Raw genomic sequence first — 27,725 nt, 5'->3', positions numbered from 1 at the left:
AAAATTGGTGGAGATTGCAGCTTCAACATCGACATGTGTCTACGTGGACTGTTCCAGACATGCCTCACTGAATTTCCCCCTAACATACACACATCTCACTGAATCTCCCTCTAACAATCAGAAATTTATTGAGGTCATAAAAACTACCTTATACATCCTATATGTTGATAAGGAAATACACTATAGGAATGTTTTCCTTCTCTTTCTGTTTTTGAGCATTAGTAGTCTGATGGGAAAATAAGTACTGAATTGGCATCATGGGAACAATAGGTGTCCATGTGTGATAATGTAAATACATATAATTGTTCCAGGTTTCACTAAGTTAGGCTGGTGTCATAAGAGTGTAATGGAATATAGTGGGGGTTTTGTGACAGGAAAGCTGTGTTTTCCATTCACTCCTGTGTATCACAGAGGATGATCTGTGCTTTCTTTGTAAAAAGCTGATCATTGTTATAGATTTGACATCAGCCTAACACTGGGTACACACTACAGTTTTTTTCAGCTGATTATCGGGTCAATCAGGTGATAAACGACCGGTTGGCCCAATATCACATTAGTGTGTACGCTGCAACAATGAACGATTATTGTTTCAAAACCAATCAAATCGTTGAACGAGACTTTAAAGTAGACTAAGGGGTCTATGCATCAAGCTTTTTTTGACACTTAAAAGATGCGGAAATGTCCGTTTTTGATTCTATGAGTTTTTAATATTTAATTAAAATTTTCTTTTTAAAAATGAAAAGTAATTAGTTATAATTTTGCACACTAGGTGTTTCCCTTTTGGCATTTTGAACACAACCATCAAATTTCTCATAACAATTACCCCTATTAGGCCCACTTGCCCCTCTTGATTGCTTTTCTGTAATTTCTGAAACAGTAGTAACTCTCGGCATTCTCAAAAGGTGATGTTATTCAAGGCAGGTTGGTGTATGTTCATTCTTGCTGAGCCAGCACTGTGGTAAGTCAGTCCTCTGCTATCTGTTTTAGAGTGATGGTGTTCTGTATCAGAAGTTATCATTACACTAAAATAGATTTTTTTTTTATCTTTTCCCGTGTGTGGGGAAACGAGGTATTAATATCACCTCAACCTGTCTGCACCTCGTTTCTCACAACCTGCGGACTATAAAAACATACTTTTTCTAGCCCTCTGGTTCCCCATATTTCTCAGTCATTGTCACTCACCGGACTGTGAGTGCTACTTCCCGTGTATTCAGGAACTATGGCCGTCCGCCATCCTGAGGGTCTGCGCATGTGCAGCCCTTTCAAGCCTTCAGTACCTGTTGCTTTTTATTGATTGGATGATCAGGCAACCCTCCCTATTTAAACCACCTGTGATCATTACCTGGTTGCCTGATCTTGGAGTCTCATTCCCCATGAGCCTCTGAAGGTGTTCCTGTGTTTCCTCGTGTATTCAGCTCCTGCTGATTCCTGTTTATTCTATTGTGGTTTCCAGACCACTTCAACGCTCCTGTGTTCATTGTGTCTGCAACCAGCTGATTCCTATCCGCTGCCTCCGTTGCTTCTACAGAGTTCCTGCTCACTTCAACTCTCATGTGTTCATCGTGTCTGCACTCAGCTGATTCCTATCCGCTGCCTCCGTTGCTTCTACAGAGTTCCTGCTCACTTCAACTCTCCTGTGTTCATCGGGTCAGCGCTCCGCTGCTTCCATCTCTACTACTGGATGTCAGACCGCCTCAACTCTCCCGGGTTCTTCTTGTTTCCAGTTCCACTTACTACTGCTTCCTGAGTATTGCCTCGTTCATGCTGGTTTACCTGCCGTGCGCTGTACCAACCTGATTACCGCTTCCACCTTCCAGTGGTCCCTCCTCCTGCCGGCCTTCAGCCGTTCAGGTATCCCTGCACGTCTCTCTGACAGCCTGCTCTCCTGAACCGCGGTATGCATACTTCTCATTGACTTTGCTTGTGTATTGCATATCCATCTGGACTGAGTTGTGTTCTCCTCCGGAGTCTCCTATCCACTGAGGCCATTGCTACCATTGACTTTGTTTCCTATTGCCTGGATAGTTATTGTGACTTTGTATACTTAAGCAGTGCTGCTCAGTTCTTATTGTATTGTGGATATCATCGTGGAATCAAGTTCTGTGTGCCCCGTGTATAATCTGCATTACATTCATCTCCTCGTGCCCCTCCTCACATATATATTGCAGTGGTACAACTTGCTGATGCAGACCACTGACTCCTGTTCCCTGTGACACCAGTTTCAAGTATCCTCTCACATAAGCAGTGGTACAACTTGCTATACGCAGACCACTGACTTCCCTGTTACCTACCTTCACCTGGATTCCATTCCTTAACCTAGACAGCAGTACAACTTGCCATACGCAGACCGCTGACTCTCACTACCTCCTCGCTACTTCTGGACATTCCTCCTCACTATAGCAGTGGTACAACTTGCTATACGCAGACCACTGACTTTCCTCACGTTTCCTTGTCCATCTAGTTCCTCGTGTACAGTCATCTACTCATTACCAGTGCTGCTAGTCATAGACTTTCCTCGAGCATTCTCTCACCATCTGCTGTTTCTCCTGTTCCGTTGTCACCCTGCTACCAGAGTACCATATTACCAACTATATTACTCTGGTAAGTCCGTCATCTGGTGATATCCTGGGCAAAGACTCCTAGTGCCCGTGACAGTCATATTTAGACTTGTATATTTTCTATTTTGAAAGCAGTTAAAATGTCTGCCAGCATGTATTGTTATCTTGCAGACTAGTCCATTGTTTTCAGCCTAGGCAAAAGGATTATTGTCCATCAGTCCTGTATGGATGTACATCATACCAGGGGGTCTCTTGTCTTTGTTTAGCTGTGGGTCTGTGTGTGCTAGCATAAGGGAAAGGCCCACAGACAGAGCTCTATGTTTAATTACAGACGACTGCATTGTGTATTTAAATGTAAATGTGTCTGGATCGTGATCTCTCCTGTTTAAACAAACAACATTTGTTTCAAGTTTTTCAAATATGTTTATTGCTGTTTGGTGCTACCATTTTGTTAAATAAACTTATTTGTTTTATTTCGGATATTTGCCTGGGTGATTTTGAACCTTGGATAGGTATCGGGTAGGGCATCTGTGCAGCACAGATGTTTACGTTAAACCCGGTATCCTCACACCGTTGTTATTTTGTGTTTAATTCTAATGTTGTAAAAGAACTTCTTTAAAAAAAAATTGTGTTTTCCAGAAATGTCTGGAATATCATTTCTTTTAAAACTTTGATTGTGCCTTAAACAAAACAAGCAAATGAATTGCGCAGAATAACCGATAATAAATTTATTTAAAAATCTAGCTTGTGTGTGTGTATATATGTATATGTATGTATATGTATGTGTATATATATATATATATATATATATATATATATATATATATATATATATATATATATATATATATATATATATATATATATATATATCCATCCGTAAACTGGAAGAGTGAGTATAAACACTCATATGAATATCAAACAGTATTAAAAAATATATATTAAATATAACGCATAATGAGTATATCACAATACGGCATATGTATAAGACAATAAAGATTAGGAATTGGTCTTCACATAAATTGCATGAAGAAATAATAAAACAGCATGGTGAGCGGCACACATATCAAATTGATCAATTAAATGTAGAGATCTGAATATAGAGGTGTGTATATATAATTATTATTTATTCAGTAGAAGTGATGGATATGAGAATTGCTTTTTGATAAGATGAAAATTGTCCGTTTCGTAGTAATCTAGAAGGTATGTTTAATTGAAAAATAGAAAAAAAGACTGTGTCCTTATTCTGTATTCTTCGAATTACAATGTAACTTCACTGAAATTAGCTCCTTGAGCTGTTCATACGGATCTTGTAGTGAATATATCACAAGTTCTTATTTGTGCTTTAAGGCTGAAATAATATAAACTACTGGGAGTTCGATAGGTATGTCTTCTTACCGCTACAGCGGCTAGTAATAAAAAAGAACCACCGAATAAATCCAGAGAAAGTTCACATAAATTCCTCGTCAGCATAGCACATTACCCAAATTGGGAATAGAAAAAGGGTTTACCTTTTCAACGCCGGAGTAACTCAGTCGGCGTGTGTATATAACAGATTCTTCGGTGTGCACCTCCAAAGGATCCGGATGTGAAACAATTTCACAGAAGAAAGTTCCATTTGTATACCAAGTATCTCCGTATGAATAGATTTCAAAGGCCAAATGTTGCAGCTTATACAAGCGACACGTTTCGTCTGGTGAAAATACTTTCTCTGATTGTGCCTTAGCAATAAATGAATGAGGGACAAGTTTTTCTATTTTATTGATCAAAGTTTCCAGATATTCATCAAATTTCCAGCGCATCTCACCATCTCTGTTCTGTCAGTAGATACCCACTGACTATAAGGAACTGCATTTTTAGGGTCACAGTCTTTAAATTTCTCAAGTAGAATGTTTGTTTTTTAATTACTCACTTGATGGACACTGAGAGCAGTGTTGTAGCATGCAATCTCTGTTTTGTTTTGAAAGACTAATTAGGTCTTGGTAGGTCTCTAATTATATGACAGGAATAAAGCAGAAGACTTACATTCTGATGAATTGTACATACAGAATGTGTTCCAGAGGACCCTGCTAACACGCACCATTTAGGATGCAGCATACAAAATTTTGAGAAGCCTATTTTAATGGTAGGGTATTTTGTGACTGGATCACTATTAAATAACTTTTGGTAAAAAGTTTATTTAAAGCAAATAGCGCAGGGCACTTATTTATGTAATTGCATTTGCACTTATTTTTTGATAGTGTATATTGTAAGATAGGAAATCGTTATTTCTGAGACCAGGGGAAGAAATTTGTCTCTTGTCTAACCTTGCTATAGGAAATGCCTATTTCTGATGCCTATTTCTGAGCCTGTGTTTACCAAGCCTTTGGTGTTTTGTGATTTGGGGGAAGTGGCTTGTTGTGAGTGCTTTTGTTGTTCTGTGTGAATATGTATTCCAAACGGTCTGATGAAAGGCCACATGCTAATCAGGCCTTTTGATGTGTGACGTTTAACTTGGAGACAGGAAGGTTTAATTTAAAACGTGCTGCTACATTTCATGCATCTCAAACAGAGATGCAGGATATCACAGCAAGGTGTTTAAGAATTTTATAGCGAAGTATAAATATTAGTGACTTTGCAATGTATGTAAATCAATGTTTTGGTAAACGGGGTTACATCCTGATTCTAAAAATAGCCTATGTCAGAACTGTATAAAAGATGAGCTGTGTGAGCATGTAATGTATCATTCTGATGTTCCATCTGACCTGACCACTGATATCCTAAATCAGTGAGACTGTCCTTGTCAGGATACTTGAGCAATAAAACATCACTCTGTTTCAAAGACCTGCTTGACACCTTCTTCAATATCGCTGTAATCCTGTGACCTGCCGATTAGATCCTAAAATCGAATCCGTTCTCCGGCTGATTCTGAGGTTTGGACCCAAGCTTTTCCAGTACCACCGCTCTGCCTGCTACCTGCAGCTCCGGTCAGTGTGATAGGCCAAGGAGGATCCACCCACAGCAACCCGGATCCATAGTAAGAGATCCGGAGTTACCAGCCCAAGTACAGGAGTACACTAGCAGTGACAGTTACCCAGAAGGAACGTGGTTCTAAGCACCATAAAGGAGTTCAGTGGTGGCAGGAGGGGCGTATTCGAAATAACAAAAGGGAACGGTGGCAAAGTAAGCCCAGCCTGTTCCCAGCAACACAGACAGAGTGGCATTTTCGGTCCATCCTGTCACAGTATTCTAATTTGAATGCAGCATATAATTATTTAAATTAGAAAGTAACCTCTTTTGCATATGAGGATTTTTTTGAAGACCCGCAGGCCCTAAACTACAATAAAGGTAAACTAAGAAAATGTAATAGTACTGCATGTGTGTATTCCAGTGAACACACAAATCTGTGAATTAGCAGCTCCACCATTTTGTGAGTGACGGCAATCTCATTCCATGATAGTACTGAATCTGCAGCTAACCACAGGATCTGATGGGATGCCACGTCTGTATTGCACAAGGAACACGTCCATTAAGGTTTCTGCCTTAATCGTCCTTAATTTAATTGATTTTTGGAGTTTGAGTGGAAGAGTTTCAATAGTTTTCTTACAGTTTAGATCAGGCTTGCATGTAAACTGAAAAATCTTGTGCTAAAAATATATATATATATATATATATATATATATTATAATATTATGGCTGGAGTGACTGCAGCTGGATGTGGGAATGGCTGGCCCCCACTGGTATAGAAGACAATATAAAAAAAAGAACACCAGAGCAAATAAACACCAGGATGGATGATAAAAAATGTATATAGATAGATGGAGATATATATATATATATATATATATATATATATATATATATATATATATATATATATATATATCTATAATATAAATGTCTAGTGGCGTGTGTTAGTCTGTCTGTGTGTGTGTGGAAAAAATAAAACCAAGCTGCAGCGCCACCTGCTGGGCGGAGTTATACACTGACCTACTAAATTCTTAGTGTGTGTGGGAAAAAAAAAATCAGAAAGGGCTGAAATTTGGTATACTAAGATGTTTTTAATTTGTTAATTGTTAAAAGTGTTTATAAAGATTTAAAAAAAAAAAAATTATATATATATATATATATATATATATATATATAATTTCTTGAAGGAGAAGTGACAGTTGGGAGTGGTTGGTGGTTGCCGGGGGTGACAGTGGGGAGTGGTTGGTGGTTGCCGGGGGTGACCGAGCGAGAGGAGTGTGATACTCAGGACCGCTGAGAGAGATCCCTGTGTCTGGATAGACATCTGGATAGATGTGGCGAGGAAAATGAAGGATGAGGTGATGGAGAAGAATGATGAGGTGGTGACATGTGGACAAAACCACGTTAAAAAAGGGCGCTTACGTCTGGAAGTAACTCTCTTCCCCTGAGGAGGCCTGGGCTATGGCCCAAATGCATGACAAGAACCTTTTTAACACCTTAAGTAGCTTGATTTGACTAGAATGCATGAGCATCATGCACGGGTTAACGCGCGTGTGTGTGTGTGTGTGTGTATGTGTATATATATATATATATATATATATATATATATATATATATATATATATATATATATATATATATATATATATATATATATATATATGTCACAATTAAGAAAAAACAAACCAACATACAAATAAATATATATATATATATAAAAATACAAATTGATTTATTATATAAAAATGAACATGACAATTATATATAGTGACTACCCATGGCAGTCAATGGCACCCTCGAGATAACAAATACATTCGAGAATAATCAAATGTAAGTGGCCCAATATAATACAATCAACTGGGACAAAGATCCAATAAGGACCCAATTTGCAAATTCTTCAATAAGTAGAAGGCATACAATGAAAAAAGATCCAGACCTGAACACACGCTAATCCAAATGAAATAATAAGGATAATGTTTCCCAATAAAATAAATAGAAGAGTAAATGTTAAAAGTATCTATAATAATGCATTAAATTTGGTGCTGTGAAGTATAAGAACACTTTACTGAGAGACTCTGCATAAGAAACGATTATGTGATGACCTCACGGACACTCCGCTGAATCACAATCAGGCAGTCCCGATAGTCGGCTGTCACATGTCCCGCGGGTGCGCACCTGTAATTAGATGTTACAGCAACACTTGATGAAAATGGTTCCTAATATCTTTGTTCCTATCAGGCGTGAAGACAAGATGATGAACTGAGGTCTATTGGATCTTTGGCATTCATAAAGGAGACTCACTGACGCGTTTCGTCTGGTCAGACAGACTTTTTCAAAGCTATGAAATCCTCTCCAGAAGGTCAAGCTCTTTATAGTTATAACAGCCTTTCTTCATTGGTGGAATATTGGTTGTTGAATTGGAGACATTTCAGATGTAATATGGCTCAACTGTTAACCCTTCATGGTTTAACTCACAAATATACACACCCAAATCAAATAAATATTAAGAACAATAAACATATAAAAAAATATAACTAATAACAGTTATTTTAATATGCCGGTTGGAATCTTCAATAAATGATAAAAAGTAAAATAATAAAAAATATGCATCTATTCATTGTGGCTCTGACTTCTCTTATATGTATTAAGTACACCTTATTCAATTAAGACATCATACATGCAGGCATATGCTCAAATACATGTCCGCATACATGAACAAGACAGCATTTTTGAACCCATACAATAAATGTGTGTATGTGTATATATATATATATATATATATATGTGTGTGTGTGTGTGTGTATATGAGATATATATATATAATTATTATTAATAAAGTAATTGTATCGTTTTTAAATAAGCATTGCCCAAGCGATTGTATTTTGTTTCTAACGCACAAAGTGATTTATTTTAGCAGATGTAACAAGTTAACAATTCAATACATGATTGTAATATAATACAGTACAGTACAGCCAATACCAAAAGATAAATACATACCGCTGCGCTAACCACGGGCACCAGTGGACAGTAATTCACCCTTGAATACTGTGATCAGAGTAGACTGAACACTACATGAGAGCTACTGCTTATATGCTAACAGAGATACAGTGAAACAATGCAGGTGGTATAGCTTGCTTCTATTGGTCCAGGCATCAGGAGGGTCCAGGGGGTTACACATCATATGCTGATTCAATCTAAGGAATCCAAAGGTGGGTATCTCTCCAGGGGATGAGCTCTGTTCTTCCCGCCAAACTCCAATTACAATCAGTCCATTAGCATTTGACAGTTAATATCATATTAAAGGTTTTTCTCTTTCATCCATCTGGGGGACACTGCTTAACCATGGGGTTGAGTAGGGAGGGGAGGAGTCTGGCACCTAAAGAGTTAACTTTTTTCCTGCTGACAGCATATTCCTCCCACCAATTTCCCACATACCTCAGTTTGAATTGGGTGCCCTAGGAGAAGGGCTGTGCATCAGAAGAGCTCCAAGAGACAGTGAACACTGTTCACTGGTAATAGGTTTTTTTCTTTGCTTTTCAAAGGTTTTTTTTGTTGATAGCAGCGAGAGGCTCTGTGTGCAACTGAGCTGACTTGTGGGAGAAGCGCCTGTCAGCTGGGGGCGGCCCCGCAGACAGAGGAGGTAAAACGCTTCTCACAGCGGGAAGCAGTCGGCAAGAGACTCTCCCCGCTGATAGCAGGACGGGCGCTGCCATTAGGCAGAAAGCGCCATTACTGCTGCCGTTCCCCGGAAGCCAGCTGGAGCATACAAAGTCCCCTCCTCCTATGGGATGCTAGTGGGTACTTGAAGGATGGCGCGCTAGTGATAGCGCTGTACGGGGAACACATTCTAACAGGATTTTCCCTAAATACAGAAAGGGAAAATCGCTGTTAATGAAAAACACAGAAGGAGATTCCAGTGGTAGGGGAATGTGTTTGAGGAACACCGCTCCCCCCCCCTACCCTGCTGAGTGAGTACGTGGAAGATCCCTTTTGGCGCCAAAGTTCAAAAGGAGGACAGATGCAGCAGTCATTTGGAGAGAAGTGCACTGTTGACTCATATCTTCCCCACTAAATATCACTATATTTGTTCTGTGTAGGCATATGTATTATAAGACTATAATGTATTGAGAGAGCTTTAGGTTAAAGAAAACTATAAGCTCCCCAACATGTCTTATTTAATCAGAAATACTATATGTTAAATAACCTAGTCAGTATTTTTTGGTAAACATTGTGGAAGTGTTTGTGCGTATGAAACGTGATTTTGTTTTTTCCTTATCTTGTCATGACTGATAAAGGTAAAACAACTGGTGCCAAACATATGATCTGTTCAAGTATTCTGAGAGAGCCAGCAGGGGGGAGCTGTGTAAGAAAGCCACCCCTCCCCCTCTGCTGAGAGAGCACGTGGAGATTCCCTCTGGTGGGAAAGGACACAGCAGCTATTCGGAAGGAAGTACAGCTGCTGACACATCTCCAAACTGCTAAGTATCATTATTCTCTCTATATATGCTGAATAGAGAAGTATAAATTTTGTGGGCACATATACTAGGGAGAGCTTGATGTTAAAAAGATTACAGCTCTCCCTTCTGAAAGGTATCTTGTGTGTTTATGCCTATTCTGTCTATACGTGACTTGATTTTTATTTCACTTATGAGGGCTGATAAAGAGTAAAGCAACACGTGCCAAATAGATGGTCTGTTCCAAATGTAATGCTAAATTGGCTTGTGAGCACTGACCAAGAAGCAGATGCTCTGTGCTAATTGCAGCCATTCTAATGCAGCTGTCAGCCTTGCTTTGGCTAATTATATCTTATACTCTATAGACTGATGGAGAAGTATGGATTCTGACCACAATTTGAGAGAAGAGCATAATGTTTAGAATAGATTATTGCTCTCTCAGGAACAGCAATACTATCTTTGGGTGTGGTAGCTTGTTTTCTACTAAAAATGTGAGGAAAACAGAGCAACATGTGCCAAGTGTTTTTCTCCCTGTTCCAAAGGCAATGCTAAATCAGCTGGTGAGCATTTGGAATCAGGGATGCTGTGAGGATTGCAGCCAGTCTGGAAAGTCTACAGCTGCTCACAGCCGTCCCTGGGCTAAGTATATTTTATACTCTCTATGTAGTGGGTCTACTGATATGGAAATATAGATTTTGACTACATTTTGAGGGTAGAGCATAATATTTATAAAATATTATCGCTCTCTCATGTACGGAAATACTATCTTTTGACTTGTTCATAGATTAATTAGTATTTCTGGGTGGATACCTTTTGGTATGTACCTGTATTTTACTATGTGGTGGCTTTGTTTTCTACTAGCAATGTGAGAAAAATAAAGCAACATGTGCCAAGTGTTTTTCCCGGTTCCAAATATAAGGCCAGGTTACCTGGTGAGCATTAGGATCCAGGGATGCTCTGGGCTGATTGCAGCCAATATGAAGAAAAACCAGCTGCTTGCAGCCTTCCCTTGGCTAAAGAGATTTTATACTCTCTATAGGAGATATGGAGGTATAAGATTCTGAGTACATCCGGGGGGAATAGCATAATAATTATAAAAATTATTGTTGCTCTCTCGTTGACAGAAATACTATCTTTTTTTGACCTGTTCATAAGATTAGTCAGTATTTTCTGTGTAAATATCTGGTGGTAGTTGCAGTTCAGACAGCCCTTTCGCGGGGGCGGGTCTGGCAGAGGCCAGACTACCAGTTCAAGGGCCGGGGGAAGCAGAAGACAGTCCCTTCCCTCTGCTTAACCAGATGGTTCATTCAGACCAGTGCTGAACCTCAAGCAGTTAGATCTGCATCTGAGAGCAGACTCCTTTCGGATGGAATCCCTGAGAACGGGCATAAATGGCCTGCAGACAGGCCAATTCATGGCATCTATAGACATCAGGGATGCCTATCTCCACGTTCCGATCTGAGAGGGGCATCAGCCTTGTTCTCAGGTTTATGATAGGCACAGCTCACTATCAGTTCAGAGCTCTTCCGTTCGGGCTGGCCACAGTCCCAAGGGTGTTTACAAAGATTATGGCAGTTATGGCGGCACTTCTTCACTCCATGGGGGTGCAGTTAGTGTCTTATCTGGACGATCTGTTAGTCAAGGCTTCAACAGCACAGTTGTTGGAACAACATCTTCGCCTTACGGTGAGGGTGCTGGAACAGCACGGCTGGCTTTTGAATATAACAAAGTCACAGATGGTCCCTCAGCTGGTGGTTGTTGGAGGACAACCTAACAAGAGGCAGATCCTTCGCACCGTGGGCTTGGGTCCTGGTATCCACAGACGCTTACTATGGAACAAACATGATATACCTCCTCATTGGTCCTCGTGACTGTCAATCATAAATGTAAGCAAACCATTGGCCGCTATGGAACTAACATGACATACCTCCTCATTGGTCCTTGTGACTGTCAATCATAAATGGAAGTAAACTATTGGCCGCTATGAGTTTTTATAAACCTCCAACCCGCAACAGACAGGTAATTCCCATGACTAAACCGATAGGGCGAAACGTACGTCGGGTCACGTGTGACGCGTGACGTCACACACCCGGAAGTGTGAAGCCGGTTAGCGGAGCCAGCCGTGATCGTGCCACACTCTGTTTAATCTTGCAGTTCATTTAGACTGCTGCAATGCGCTTTGTTTAGGGTCTATATTAGTATAATACTATCCTATCATAGGAGGGTGACCAGAAGGATTAGTCCTTATGGTCCTTCAATACCGCTAGTCTCGCTATCAGCATGAGTATAGGCAGAGCCTATTTATTTTATAATACAGCAGATATGTTGTAGAGGAGAATCCTCTGTGGTCATGATAATAATAATTCCTCTCGTTCACATATCATATGAGAGGATATTATATATCAATTTGAGCTACCAATCTAAATTGTTGGGACTATATGTATAGACCCTTAACCTTCTAAGAACCTACATAAGTCAGGTTATTAACCCTGACTTTTGGAATCATATACATCCAGACCTAAGTTTCCCTCAATATCTGTGTTAGACTTCAATATCCTAGCGGGTTTAAATACTATAACCCTTAGAAGCGCATTTGTATTAGAATTACTGTTATCTAATCAGAGTGGACACATTTGCTGACTATATGGGAAACACAATGTATCAATGAATATATGAAATTTAATCTGAATAAACTGTGCTATTTTGAAATTAATTGATACAAGGTTTACACTTATAGGTATTTTCCCCAGTCAATTATAAGTGTCACAATTTTGTGACCACCAGCTTCCCGGAAGGGCATTTTTAATCATCTTTATCACTTGTCTTTTATTTTCATCACCTCTTTATTTTAATAATTCGCCTAGTCTGACATCCGATATTTGTCTAATTTTTAATAATCATTAATGAAGTTGATTTTATAAAACTCTTAGGGACAGGAGTGCCCCATACACTACCTTTTTCAGTTGATGTCTACCATCAATTGATTCCCTTTATATCCACAGACGCCAGTCTGAGTGGTTGGGGGGGCAGTGGTCCTTCACCTAAGGATACAGGGCCTGTGGTCAGAAAGACAGTGGGGTCTTTCCATAAATATGCGGGAGCTCTTGGCCATCTGGAAGGTGCTACAGAGAGCTCAGTGTTCTTCAGGGAAGGCCGATCCGCATTCACTCCGACAATACCACGGCAGTGTCATACATAAACAAGCAAGGAGGCACCAGGAGTGCAGGAGCCTCCCTTTGAACCTCTACTCTCAGCAGAGTGGCGGTTCTTGACCTGGAAGACAGTCTTCCTGCTCGCCATTGCCTCGGCTAGAAGGGTCTCCAAGCTGGGAGCTCTATCTTGCAAAGAACCTTATCTGGTCTTTTATGAGGACAGAGCAGTTTTAAGGACTATTCCGTCCTTTCTCCCTAAGGTGGTCTCAGGTTTCCATGTCAATCAGGAAATAGTTGTTCCGGTGTTCAGAGAGGAACCTCTGACTCCAGGAACAAAAACAAATAAGTATTTGGACGTAGTGAGGGCATTACGTATATAGGTTAAGAGATCTGCAAAGATACGCAAGATTCTCTATTTCTATTTGTTTTTTCTAGGAGGGGATGGCCAGCATCTAAGCAAACTATTGCCAGATGGCTTACCCTGACAATTAAGGAGGATTATATTGTATTAATCTCCCTGTGCCGAAGGGGCGGCACGGAATGGAGCCACGGTGGACCAGATGTGCAGGGCAGCCACCTGGTCCTCGGTCTATACCTTTACAAAATTCTACCAAATTAATGTATTTGCGTCTGGGGACGCCTCCTTTGGCCGTAGTGTTCTACGTGCAGGGAGATCAGAGCGGTCCCACCCTTCAGAGGGATTGCTTTAGTAAATCCCCATGGTTAAGCAGTGTCCCCCAGATGGATGAAAGAGAAAACATTATTTATACTTACAATAAATCTCTTTCTCTGAGTTCATCTGGGGGACACTGCGGTCCCCCCCTTTTTCTTTTCTCTCCACTCCCCCCTCTGTTGAGTGGTGTATCTTGGTTGATTGGCCTCTCGTCCTAGGGCTTTGGTAATCAAACTGAGGTATGTGGGGAATTGGTGGGAGGGATATGCTGTCAGCAGGAAAAAAGTTAACTCTTTAGGTGCCAGACTCCTCCCCTCCCTACTCAACCCCATGGTTAAGCAGTGTCCCCTAGATGGACTCAGAGAAAGAGATTTATCGTAAGTATAAATCCTGTTATTCTCCAACATCAATAACTAGAGTATGCAATGTGCGATCTCTTCGCCGAATGCACCGAACAGCTGCTGGTGTAAAGGGGATTAATATGATATTAGACATGACACCTTTCCTATAAGCTGAACCTTAAATATCACTGAAGTGTACATATAATCATATTATATAAACTAATAATAAACCAAATACTATCTGCTCATAAATTACAGTGTAACGAACTAACATGAATATGAATTATATAAATAACTAAATGTTGTAATGCGAGTGTGTACGTGCGTATTTTACCGTGCGATCGCACCACGCGCTGTGTTAGGTGGCGTACGGATCTGTGTTACGTGGCGTACGAATAGCAATCGCACAGCAAAACAATATTAACCAATATACTTTCGTTCATCCAATTATACGACTTAGACAATATATATATATATATATATATATATATATGATGAAAATAAAAATAAAGGTCATAATAAGATACAAAAGGGTATTCAATTGTTAACGCTAAAAAACGAGCGCTCAAAAAATATTACCGTTTATACGGTAATATTGCGCGCGAAAAGCATTAATACGGTAGTTTACTCGCGGAATTTCAGCTCGCCGCTCAGGGAGCAGCGAGCTGAAATTCCGCGACTAATTACCGTATTAACGATAAGATTTTTTGAGCGCTCGTTTGAGAGCGTTAACGCTAACAATTGAATACCCCCCCAAATAATGATAAAAATAACTGTAAATAAAAATTAGAGAATGGCCGCAATACTGGGTGGCTCAGATGGACAACAAACAACCTTGGTACCATTGGAACCTATCATTGACACCCCTCCAACCTATTTAAAAACTGGAAACCCAATATGGGATTCAAATAACATCATTTAGTGCAAAATATAGACAGAATATATTCTTTAGAATGGTAAAACTAACCTCATATCCCCAATCGAACCAACAAGGTAAATCACTTACCTTTTAATAATACCAGTTATTAAATTCTATTGTCATTTAGGCCATCAGGCGATAGCGTCTGTAATTTAAAGATCCATGAGACTTCCCCCCCACAATTTTTTATACTTATCTCCCCCTCTAAACAGTTTGTTTCACTTTCTCCATTCCTATAATAGACAATCCTTCTGAGGAGCTGTTATGTTTGTAATGGAAATGTCTGGAAACACACTGGGTGAGTAAACCAAGTAAAATATTTAGTTTATGTTCACGGAACCTGGTCTTTAAGGATCGTGTGGTTCTGCCCACTTATTGCAGACCGCAAGGGCATATTAACACATAAATCACGTGGTATTGCAATTAATAAATTTGTTGAATTTCAAATTCAGACCCATTACTGGCAGATATGACAGTTTTTCTACTATTGTCCAAAAATGTACAAGTTAAACATATTCTCTTGTTGCACCTATAACATCCTATTAATTTTGTGGGCAACCACATATTTTCACTCAACAGGATTACAATCTTCTATATTTTTCAAGACACTCGGAGCCAGAAAACTTTTTAAGCCGTGTTATGCATGTATTGTCGCTATCCAATAACGATTGTCGAATCTCGAATTGTGTTACAAAGCACAAAGTTATTTATTATCCAAAAGTAGCAGAATAATTCAAGCGAAATAATAAGTATAGTCGTTACTTATCGCAGGCGCTCTGGATCCAGTGAACAGTCATTCAGGTCTGAAGGCTGTGGTCAAAGAAGACTGGTCACTGAGTCCAAAGCTCCTGCTTATATGCAATCAGAAATACAGAACAGTGCAAATGATGTGGCTTGCCTCTATTGGTCCAGGCTTCAGGAAGGTCCAGGGTACTGCAGGTCGTAGGCCAGTTCAAACCAAAATATCCAAAGGTGGGGGTCATCTCTCCAGGGGATGTGCTCTGACTTTCCCGCCAAGACTCCAGTTTCAACTAGTCTATTAGCATTTTATAGTCAGTATCACTTTAAACATTTATTCCCTAACATCACTAACTAGAGTGTGCGATCTCTTCGGCGAATGAACCGGACAACTGCTGATGAATAGGAGATTAAAATGATACTAAACATGACACCGTTCCTGCAACCTGAACCTTGGGTTTCACTTAAATACATTTATCTTATTAAACATAAATACTACTATATTTTGACATAAATAACTATGTGTTGCAACTACAATTAATGCGTACTATTTAAAAGTGTGTGTGTGTTCGTGTAAATATGAGAGTGTAAAACCTTGTTATTGCCATGTGTTGCTGCTGGATATGCCCTTTCACGCTGTAGCGTGCTCTACGCATAATTTCAGACAAAGACAACTATATTATAAGGGCACAGTGGTGCCCTTCTATTAAGATTACATCTAAAAAGAACGTCATTTTGCCATAGGGAATCTTTGAGAGGGGGGGCATGGTGTTTGAGGGTCTACATCTTAAAACGTATTAAAGCTATTAAACTGAAATTTGGCATGCGAATGGAGAACTGTCCACAGGTGCCGTATGTGAAAAAAAGAATAAAAAAATGACAATTTAAAATCTTGCCGTTTTTTTTCCACTTCCTGTTTCGCAAAAGTCGCTGCTTTTCTGGATTATTTGGGGGAGCGTAAGTCAGTGTACAGGGTGTTTAATGACACACAGTAAGTTTTGTTAGAAAGCTATTAGGGCTGAGGAGTGCCTTTTGAGGGTTCACAAATTTGAGAAAGTTAGTTTTTTTTACAGTTTGGTAAAACATGCCCCATTTTAAAGATAGGGGATTTCAAAAAATTTCATAACGTTGCGTATGTCAGAGTCTTGTGCTGGGTGTAGTATATGTGGCTTCACTTGAGAGCACAAATATGGCTGATCTCTCTCGCTAAAAGCTTTTCTTCTGTGAGTCAGAGAAATTAGTCATATTTGCCGGATATAGGTAAGATGACTGGAGTTTTGGGGCTGAGGGGAACACACACAAACATTTTTAGCCCCGGCACTGGTCTCTTTACAAAGTTTAATCGCTTCAAGCTGATGCCAGAGCGGCTGATACAGTTCCCATTTTGAACGTCCCGCCCCTCGGTGACGTCACTTAATTTATTCACTTCACTTGTCTTGGGGCCGGAGATTTAATTGATACTGTGTGCGTGTAATATATAAAATAAATATATATATATATATATATATGTACAATTCGAACCACTCAGCAAATGATCTATAGACATATAGAGATGTCCCTATATGTTAAAGGTTACACAATGATTTGCTTCTGTAAACGCTTCAGTATTTAAACAGCTGCTTTTAAATAGCGGCATTCAAACTTCTTAATTTATTATATGATTTGTTTATATTATTAATACACACTTCTTTTTTTTTTTTTTTAAATACTTGAAAAAACCCTCCGCTCGAGTACTGTTTAATAAAATAAATAAACCCCAAACAAATTCTAAATTCTTATAGAAAACTTTATATTTTACAATGTCGGGTGCAGTCCAGTAGTATTTTAACATGTGGCATTTAAAAGAAATTGGAGTCTCTCCCAGGGTTTTACCCTATTAGGACATTTCAAAACCTAAATTCAATAAATCCAGTATAAAGAGGAGAAAAGGGTTTCACCAACCAGTTCATTAAATAAATTAAAACTTTTATTAATGTATTCAAAACCCATAAAATGAGCTCTAGTAGGGAATATTCAGGTTCCTTTATTATGGTAATTATTCCTCTTATTAAGCTGATTATACAGACTAGTACCCTTCTGTCCTCCGTTGAGCCCTTTTATTACTGTGGTTAGTAAATGAAACCCTTCCACAAGAGCCTCTTCAAACTGCTAAACCTCTAAGATAGTTCTAACAGTTGACACCCAGATAATATGTCTATTAATATTGTATTTTATTTTGATCAGCCTATTTTATAAATGCAAACTAAATTACTTATTTTAAGTGGGTGAATTTCAATCAAAATAGAATTGTAGCTGTCAATTATTCATGACCGGATGTCAGTCATTATTATATCATCACCACATTCATTCCGGAGGCTATCCTTAAAGTTCAACGATGGATCGTGTTACATGTAATATATATATACACTGTTTACTACGATATTGTAATTAGAGTGATTCTATTTGTGCAACCATTTTCAATGATAATTTTATCAATGTTATGAAGTCGCACTCACATCTATTAGAACAAATACTTCCGATGCTCACTGCACAATTATGGTTCAAAACATAAATTTAGGTATTTGAACCTAAATGCAACTTGCACTTCAATTTCTATTTTGTGTCTATTTAATAAATTAATGATCCAAGCTCACGTTATCTCTTTCACTATGTCCACATCTATATAGAGGATGTAATTCCTTTTAGCCTTCTGTTGTGTCAATAACTGCAGTGTTCATTTGACAGGTCTCTATAATAGTAGAGCTGCATAGCACAAACGGAGCTCAATGCTTCAAACATTCACTACAAAATGACAGTCCGGACTCCGGAACAACATTTTAAATGCAGCAACGTAAAGATATCTTAAATTTCTATTTCTGTTGTGTAACTATTAAGAAGTGATCACGGCTCAAACTATCCTTTCTTTCACTATATCACATTCGGGAGGTTCCTTTCAGTCTGTCATTATATAGATAATTACAATGCTCATTTGACAGATCTGTGTTGTGGTTTAGCCATATGTGTGTAGTGCTTATTATTATAGTGCAGTTGGTTCATGGTCACAGCTTACATAGAAGGAATGACGGTGCTAGTTTGCCTACTATAGTTGATATAATCAGGACATACCCTGACCTGTATTTAGTACTGCAGTTATTTAATAAATCAAAACTCCTTTATCTTCTCTCTTGCATTATGCCGTATTTGGATGGCAAGGTGTAGTTCACTTCAACCTGCCTATTACTAATACTCACTTCGGCAGGATAATATACTTACTTCAGTGACCATATTTATAACAATTGATTTGTTCCAGTAACTGTTTTAATGCAGGAACGGTCTCCATAAAAATAGAGGTGCTGATACTGTAGGGCTATTGATTTATAACATCTGTGCACTTTATTTCCTCTGTATTAGAAGAAGATAACATTTTTGTCTAAAAAGCACCACTGATTCAATTCAATATTTTGCTAATGTAGGGCTGCCAGAAGCCATCAATGTAACCACAAATTACTTTCAGTCTTGTTAGATCCTTGATTGTTAATTATCTCTAATACTGTATAAGAATTGTACATTGAACCAGAGTCAAAACATGGACTAATGTTATGCAGAACTGTATAATTCCTCACACAGTCCCTGACATATTGCATGCAATACACCTCCCAAGTTAGCAGTAATTTGCAGCTGCCCAGGGGCGCACGCAGGAGTTTTAGGGAGGGGGGGTTACCCCCCCCACCCAAAAAAAAAGAAAAAAAAGCGCCCGCGCATATGCAGCAGCACTGTACTATACAGCAGCCGCGGTGCTGTCAAAAAAGCGGCCGTGGCGGACGCTTCTTTGACAGCGCCGCGGCTGCTAAATAGTACAGTGCCGCTATGTGGGGCACTTCGTGAGGGGAGGGGTTTCTGGAGACCCAGAAACCCCCCCCCCTGCGTGCGCCCCTGCTGCCGGCAGACAAACCAGTCATAAGAATACTGTGTGTTATGTTATGTGCACGAGAAGTTCCTCTTATTAATACTAATGGGCAATTGCTACGAAACTAAACAGCATCAATTTATTTAGAAGTGACACTTCGTAGGGGAGAGGTATTCCTCCTTTAACATGAATCTGCAGCTGTTCCCACATTTATAAACTATTAGCCTATAAGAGTTAAATCTGCAGCGTTCCCCCTGAGCAGACGTCCATATATCATTAGTAACACACACTGCGATACGTAGGAGGAGAGTTCATATGGAAATACAATTTAATGGATCTCCGAATACATGTTACTGTTATCTGCTTGGGAATTGATATGCTGCATGCAAATAAGGGGTATTTATAAAAATATGAATCAGTAGCTGCCAGAACATTAATTTATATACTTTTGCAGTGACACTTCATTTAACACAGTTCTTAATTATGTTTATCAGTAAAACGAGTATTGTGAATTTCATGTTTCGTGTCTGAGGAGGAGGTATTGCAATATTTATTAGTAGATGTCAGAATAACATGGGGCCTGATTCATTAAGGATCTTAACTTGAGAAATTTCTTATTTCAAAACCATGCTACAATGCAAGGGGTGCAAATTAGTATTCTGTTTTGCACATAAGTTAAATACTGCCTGTTTTTTCATGTAGTACACAAATACTTGATAGCTTATTTGTACACTGAAATGTAAAGTCGATATTTGTGTGCTACATGAAAAAACAGTCAATATTTTACTTATGTGCAAAACAGAATGCTAATTTGCACCCCTTGCATTGTAACATGGTTTTGTCCAGGAGACTGAAATAAGAGGTTTCTCAAGTTAAGATCCTTAATGAATCAGGCCCATAGTTATGTAAACATCGAAAGTGGCCTGTGTATATGCAAAATAAGTGTTCAACAGTACTGCCTGTCATTCATTAAGAAAATAAGAAGTACCATGTTAGATACCATATGGTAAAATACAATACTTAGAAAGACACTGTGGCTGTCTATTTATAATAAATACAAGCACTAAATGACATTAAAGCTCAAAGCTTGCAATTGCTATAAAATTCTCATACTGGGACATAATTATAGTTCTAACAGTGAGCAGAACATAATTATATCTCTTTTAAGAAGGGTTGATCTATAAATGCTGTGGATAGTTCTCCAATTACTAGAATTATTTATGTCATATTAGCTGACTGGTGGGTATATCGTTAATGGACACAATTCAATAACATTTACAATTTTCTTGCCTCTCTAGCTCATAGATAAAATGACAGTACCAAATTAAATTTATTTCAATATACCCCGATTCTGTTGTAGTTAGGATAAGAATGATAACATTTTAAATACAATTCTATTATCCAAGTGAGTATTGAGGATCTGATATTGGGAATAATTTTTTCCCCCATTATTTTATAAGGTCACAGTTGTGCACAGAAAAGAACAGAGTGAAATTGCACCAATTGAAATACTGATTGACTAAAAGTCTCACGTTCTAATCTGGCATAGTGAGAGTGAAAATGAGTCACGGAGACCCCTACTGCTTGTTGAAGTGCAGCTGTTCCAAATGGCTTTCACTTTCTCCGGGCAGCGTGGCATTATATAATAGGACTAAGGTGTTAGATTGTGGCTGTACACAGACATACAGCGGGTGATTGATATCACATGTCCTGGTTATGTCACTGTAATATTAATGAGGTGTTTGGTGACTGTGCTTAGTACATAGATATTGAGTAAGCTGCAGGAGCCGGGATGTCTCTTCCTCCGGCCCGCTCTCAGAAACTCAGGCACTGGGGTCAGAGACCGGGGAGACCCCGTTCTCCTGCAGATCCCTCCTCTGGATAGAAGGCCATCAAGCCGGAGCAGAGATCCCTGACAGCTGGGCTTGGACTGAATTCAACTTCTCTATGCTCCTTCCCCCAGCTTTCTCCCCCTCTATAGCTGTGCTGTAATCCCTCAGTGTCTTCCGACTGTAAAACTGGGACAATGTGACCTCAACCAGTGCATCCAGCATTCAACATCCAATACACTACATAGAATCAATATGATCAAATGGCCACAATCTTCCATTATACTCACTTTGGGGGGAAGATCCAGAAAAAAAACCCTCCCACACTATACATTATGTGATCATTCTGTATTAATAGAATATTTTCCATTTTTTGAAATTAGTCTCAATCATTAATAGTTGGCGAGTGCTCTCTCTTTGGTTATTTAATATTATGGCTATATTTCCCCAACCATCTCAGATCAATTCCCACTTTCATTGGATTCAACAACCATAACTGATGAATGCGTAAATAATGATATGATGGGGGCCAAAGTTTCAACCTAGATTGCTGGGTTCATTTCCAACAGCCAATCAGGTTAGGGAAAATTGTCTATTTTGTTAACATTTTCCTCTAAGTAGATTGGGCTTCAGAGGCGAGCTCAGATCCACTAACCTGACGTTAAAATTTACACCTTTAAAAATATCGAACTCCAACCCCCCCATATTGGGCTTTGGTAAGTGAATTGTATATCTAAGAGGTGAACTGGTGAATTCAACCTTAAGTACTTTATGTGATATGTGTTACATTGTTATTTTGAAAGTTTTTTTTAATTATTAAATTATTTATTACATTTTTAGTAGTTTTCTAGACATTGCAGTATCCATCTTTAAAAATAATAAAAAATGAAATCATATTAATGTTTCTTAGTTTGTCATGTACTGGTGGATTGCGCATGAAATCTACGCACAGAAATAAATGTTTTGCGGCTATAGCAGTCCACTGGCTTGCGACTGCATGGTGTTATTACTAAATTCTACTATAAAAAAAATAAAAATATTGGGGAAAAAAACAAAGGAAAATACAAAGAATTGTTATTTTAGTTCACACATATATTTTTCCATGTTAACTTCCACAACACACACTTTCTAAACCAAAAACAATCATACACCCAAAGCTAAAATTATTCAGAATAGACAAAGTTAAAAAATTACTTCTTGTACTTGGGCATAATCGTTAAAACAATTCAAATTATGGCTGTTTTTTTAGATAATCGATTTTATTGTTCGTCTCCACCAAGAGATGAACGCTGTTCAAAGCAGAGAAAGGGACTCTGCAATATACAATAATCCAGCTAATCAATAAATTGTCATATGTTATAATTTGCCAGAGATAGAAGTTACCTGGGAAGATTGGTGTGTATGAGGGCATGGTCCTAGATCAGCAGCTGAATAAGTCTGTGTATTCTTATTTCACATGTTTCAATCTATACATTAGGAATAAGTGGTTTAAATACAGCCTGTTTAAACACAATATATCATGAGTTAAACTTGTTCACATTCTATGCAGCTAATTCAGACCTGTCCAACCTGCGGCCCTCCAGGTGTTGTGAAACTACAAGTCCCAGCATGCCCTTCCAGCTATCAACTAACTGGTTGCCTACCAGCAAAGCATGCTGGGGCTTGTAGTCTCACAACACCTGGAGGGCCGCAGGTTGGACATGCCTGAGCTAAATGTTCTGTTTTGCTGTTTTAAGCCTATTAAATAACCAGACATCTAATTGACTTATGACTAATCTAATGAGATATCTGCTGTAAATGCTGGCCCCACCTGTATATTCCAGGACAAAGGTTGTTTTGTTAGTGATGCACTAATTAATTTAAAGAGAAATGAACCTTTAACGGGGATTTTGTAATTGATGATATTTTTACATATTTTGCGTGCATACATCACTGCAGGAACATATCCAGGACAATGTTTGACTGGCCCTGGATGTAAAGGACGTACATTTAAAAGTGAATAATAAATACCCTATACTCACCAATGAAGTTTTCATCTGTTGTCAAGCAGCTTTCAATCCAAAAATGGCTATAAACAAAGTCCAAAATAAATTTGTATCCAAAGTCCGGCTTGCCCCTGTCCCAAAGTAATTTGTACTTCCAAATGTCCATGCTTGAAAATGTCCAAATACATTTGTATTTCCAAAAGTCCTGCCCATTGTTGCTTGAAGTCTTCAATTTTTCACCCAGGGAGGGCCCATATTTGTAATATCCATGAATCTTTGGCTTGATTGAAGAAAAATAAAAAAATGGAGGAGCCACCGCAAACACCTCCTACCTAGTAGGAGGTCCGATACGCAATGAGCATAACTCATTGTGATAGTTCTATTTCTAGTATTAGGTGATTTTCCCACGCGAATACTATAAATAAAACTATCGCAATGAGCTTAGCTCGGATGGGGAATCAAACCCACAACACTATGGTTACCAGAATAGTGCATATATCAGTTGAGCCACAGCTCCTGATGTAAGTATATGGGAAAATGTCTCTTATATTGAAGAAAATGAAAAAAATTAAAAATAAAATATATATATATATATATATATATATGGAAAGAATAAAATGAGAACCCTATGGGGATCAAAATAATGAAATAAGCATATCAAAAGTTTTGATATGCTTATTTCATTATTTTTATCATCTTTGTTGTGCAGGGACCAGAGGATGGCTCCTTGTGTTGTATATGGATAAGTAAAGGCGCTACCTATTGTGCAGCGGTCAGATGAAGATTCTCTTTATTATGGGATTCTTTATCATGTGGAGGGGTCACTAGAAGATTTTTTTTTGTGTGGTGCAGGTTTCACTAAAAGGCTCTATTTTGTACAGAGATGGGAGAAGGCTCTTTGAATTGTGAAGTTGTCACTGGCGGAGCAGAGGTTGGAATGTGAGAGAATAGCTGGTGAATTGGGTGGCATGCAAAGGAAAAGCTGGTAGACATGGGGTAACGTGAGCGAAAATCTGTTGGTTATGAGGTGGCATGTGATAGAATAGCTGTTGTGCAGGGCTGATATTAGAAGCTTATGGTCAGGGAGTGGCATGTGAGAGAAAATCTAGTTGATAGGTGGTGGCATATAAAAAAGTAGCTGGTCAGCAAGGGCCCTTATGTGTGAAAGGCTGATGAGCAGGAGATAGTTTTTTTTTTTTTTTTTTTTAATGTTTTAGATGGTGTGTAAGGAACCCTAATTGGACATGTTAAACTGTAAGGTTTTTTGCTATGGAATATATATATATATATATATATATATTACACTAGTTAACCCATGCATGATACTCATGCATTCTAGTCAAATCAATCTACTTAAGGTGTTAAAAAGTTCTTGTCATGCATTTGGGCCTAGCCCAGGCCTCCTCAGGGGAAGAGCGTTACTTCCCGACGCAAGCGCCCTTTTTTAACGTGGTTTTGTCCACATGTCACCACCTCATCATTTTTCTCCATCACCTCATCCTTCATCTTCATCGCCACATCCTTCATCAAGCTACTTAAGGTGTTAAAAACTCCCCACTGTCACCCCCGGCAACCACCAACCACTCCCAACTGTCACTTCTCCTTCAAGAAATATATAGGTCAGTGTATAACTCTGCCCAGCAGGTGGCGCTGCAGCTTGTTTTTTTTTTTTTCACACACGCCACTAGGCATTTATATAGTAGATAGATAGATAGATATTATATATATATATATATATATATATATATATATATATATATATATATATATATATATATATAAAATGTGTGTGTGTGTGTGTGTGTGTGTGTATATATATTTACACATATACACACATAGAGAAGGGAATGGGGGGACATGATAGAAACTTTCAAATATATCAAGGGCTTGAACCAGGTACAGGAGGGAAACATTCTTCAAAATAAGAGAAGCACTAGAACAGGAGGACATGCACTGAAACTGGAGGGAAGTAAGTTCATAGGAAATTGAAGAAAAAACTACTTCACAGAAAGGGTAGTGAATAAGTGGAATAGCCTCCCATCAGATGTGGTAGAGGCTAATACAATATAGCAGTTTAAATGTGCTTGGGATAGATGTAAGAATATCCTTATAAAGAATAAATGATCAAATAGAGTTTAAGGTACCATAGGTTGATAAAGAAATGGGCAGACAATATGAGGCCAAGCGGTTCTTATCTGCCGTCATATTGTATGTTTCTATTTTACTATATTTTTCAGTCTAAATGAAGCAGTGGTTGACAAATATAGATATGTAAAGTACTGGATGGTACACATGTATTGTGCATAGCATATTTTCTTCACTACACGTTCTATAGTTTTGGATTGTGTATGTTTGAGGTAAAGAGTAATTAGGTAAAAAAAAGTAGTTGGAGAAAGGTGTGTTACATAACATATATTTCAACTTTTTTTTGACAGACTCTACAAAATATGGTTTTCAGTGTCTTGATTTAGTGAATCATCCTAACTGCATTTTAGCTGCTTCAAAAATTACTAGTACCACTGATTCTTCTAAAATCCACATTCTGTTGTAAAATTTTACAGTTTTAAATATTGTCCAGCGTGCCGTGAATGTTGTTCTGCAACAGCTGGAAAGCCACTGGTTGCCCACCTTTGCTGTAGTGTGTTGTGAACTGTTTACTAATGTTTTATTTCTTTCTAGATTTGGACATTGGTCATTGGGTATGCACTAGCAGTCTTGTTTAAGTGGAATGAAGATACTCAGCGCTACCTTACTGCCGTCTCAATTCCTGTATGGCTTATACTACTGTTCCACGTAGGTAAGCAAGTGATTTATTTTACCTATTTATTTTTTAAATGCAAAGTGTGTGTGCGTGTGTATGTATGTGTATATGTATGTATGTATGTATGTATGTATATATATGTATATGTAAAGGTAAAAGTGACTCATATATGCAAAGGTAAAAGTGACTTATAAGCTAAATGATCCTGTCACACGACAACAGAGCCGGATTTACACCTCATGGGGCCCTAGGCAAGATATCTGTTTAGGCCCCTCTCTTCACACACACAGTGGCCCCTCACACACACACACACACACACACATAATACACGCACACAGTGGCCCCTCGAACACACACAATACACATAATGCACACAGTGGCCCCTCACACACACATAATATACACACAGTGGCCCCTCACACACACATAACATACACACTAGCAATATATTACACCCCCTCTCCCTCCCAACTTACCGTTTTGTATCCACGAGCTGTGCACTGTTCACACATGGGACGGCACCTGTCATGTGGTGCACATCCCATGCAGAGCTGGATTAAGGCTCTGGGGGGCCCGGGGCACTTTAGACAGGGAGTCCCCTAAGGTGTACTATGGCTATAATTTTAGACATATACACAGACAATACTGTGTGCACTACTGTTAGGTGCGCACAGCTGTGCCTTCACAGTGTGAAGTGGGACATACCTCCCAACTGTCCTTGTAGTTGGACCAAATCCTGACTGAGCGAGGCAGTCACCCAAATTCAGGACTGCCCCACCAGATTCAGGACAGATGGCAGACTGCCCTGCTCTCTCCTACCTGTTCTTGTCACTTTCATCACCTGTGGCTGCTGGTGTCTTAAACTCAGTTGTTGCTTGTGTAGATACTGGAATGTTCGTGAAAATCTAAAGGAGCCCTGGCATTAAATCAATGCACCCACATTTAATACGTAAGCCTCCCTCCCTGCAAATAGGCCTGAATATAAAATTAAATAAAATTAATAGTATACAAGTTTAATAATAGAACTGTTTCTCCCAACTAGCCCTGACACGTGTTTTAGGGTTTTCTCTCCTTAAAAATTTGAAAACAAATGTAATTATTTCAATGTGTTTTTTTTTAAACTTTATTATTTTTTGTGTATGAAGGGGAACTGGAAGCGCCACCATTTAAATAGTGGTGGGCTGGATCATAAATAGGCCCTTTTTCGTCATAACCATCAAAAGATTTGACCACTCCTCCCTCCTCCACGGAGCCTGTTTCACAGTGTTTGGGATTCATCAGTGTAGGATAACCGCTTATTGCTCAGCATGTGAAGCACTTACATAGACATCCTCACTGAAACCATGATAAAGGTTTATGCTACTTATTAATGGCAATAGGAAAATAAGCAACTCTATAGCAGGTGTAATGCCATTTACATGGAAGCCCATTGAATCAATGTTTTACACAGTGGGAATGTAGAGCATGACCAAGGCAAATG

The 27,725-nt window shown here is 38.8% G+C and overlaps 1 protein-coding gene across 5 annotated transcripts in view; it reads left to right on the top strand.

Moving 5' to 3' along the window:
* The window catches only part of TMEM245 (transmembrane protein 245), a 206,281-nt gene that overhangs the window by 7,915 nt on the left and 170,641 nt on the right, over positions 1 to 27,725 (top strand). For all 5 annotated transcript variants that reach the window (XM_075212814.1, XM_075212813.1, XM_075212811.1 and 2 more), the window contains exon 2: positions 26,164 to 26,281. In XM_075212814.1, the coding sequence (XP_075068915.1) occupies positions 26,164 to 26,281 (118 nt within the window). The remainder of the gene's footprint in view (positions 1 to 26,163; positions 26,282 to 27,725) is intronic.

The sequence above is a fragment of the Mixophyes fleayi genome, chromosome 5 (assembly GCF_038048845.1).
Source record: "Mixophyes fleayi isolate aMixFle1 chromosome 5, aMixFle1.hap1, whole genome shotgun sequence".
In the NCBI taxonomy this organism is placed as follows: Eukaryota; Metazoa; Chordata; class Amphibia; order Anura; family Limnodynastidae; genus Mixophyes; species Mixophyes fleayi.
The sequence above is the reverse complement of the archived record's forward strand: the minus strand, read 5'-3'. Positions and strand labels throughout refer to the sequence as shown.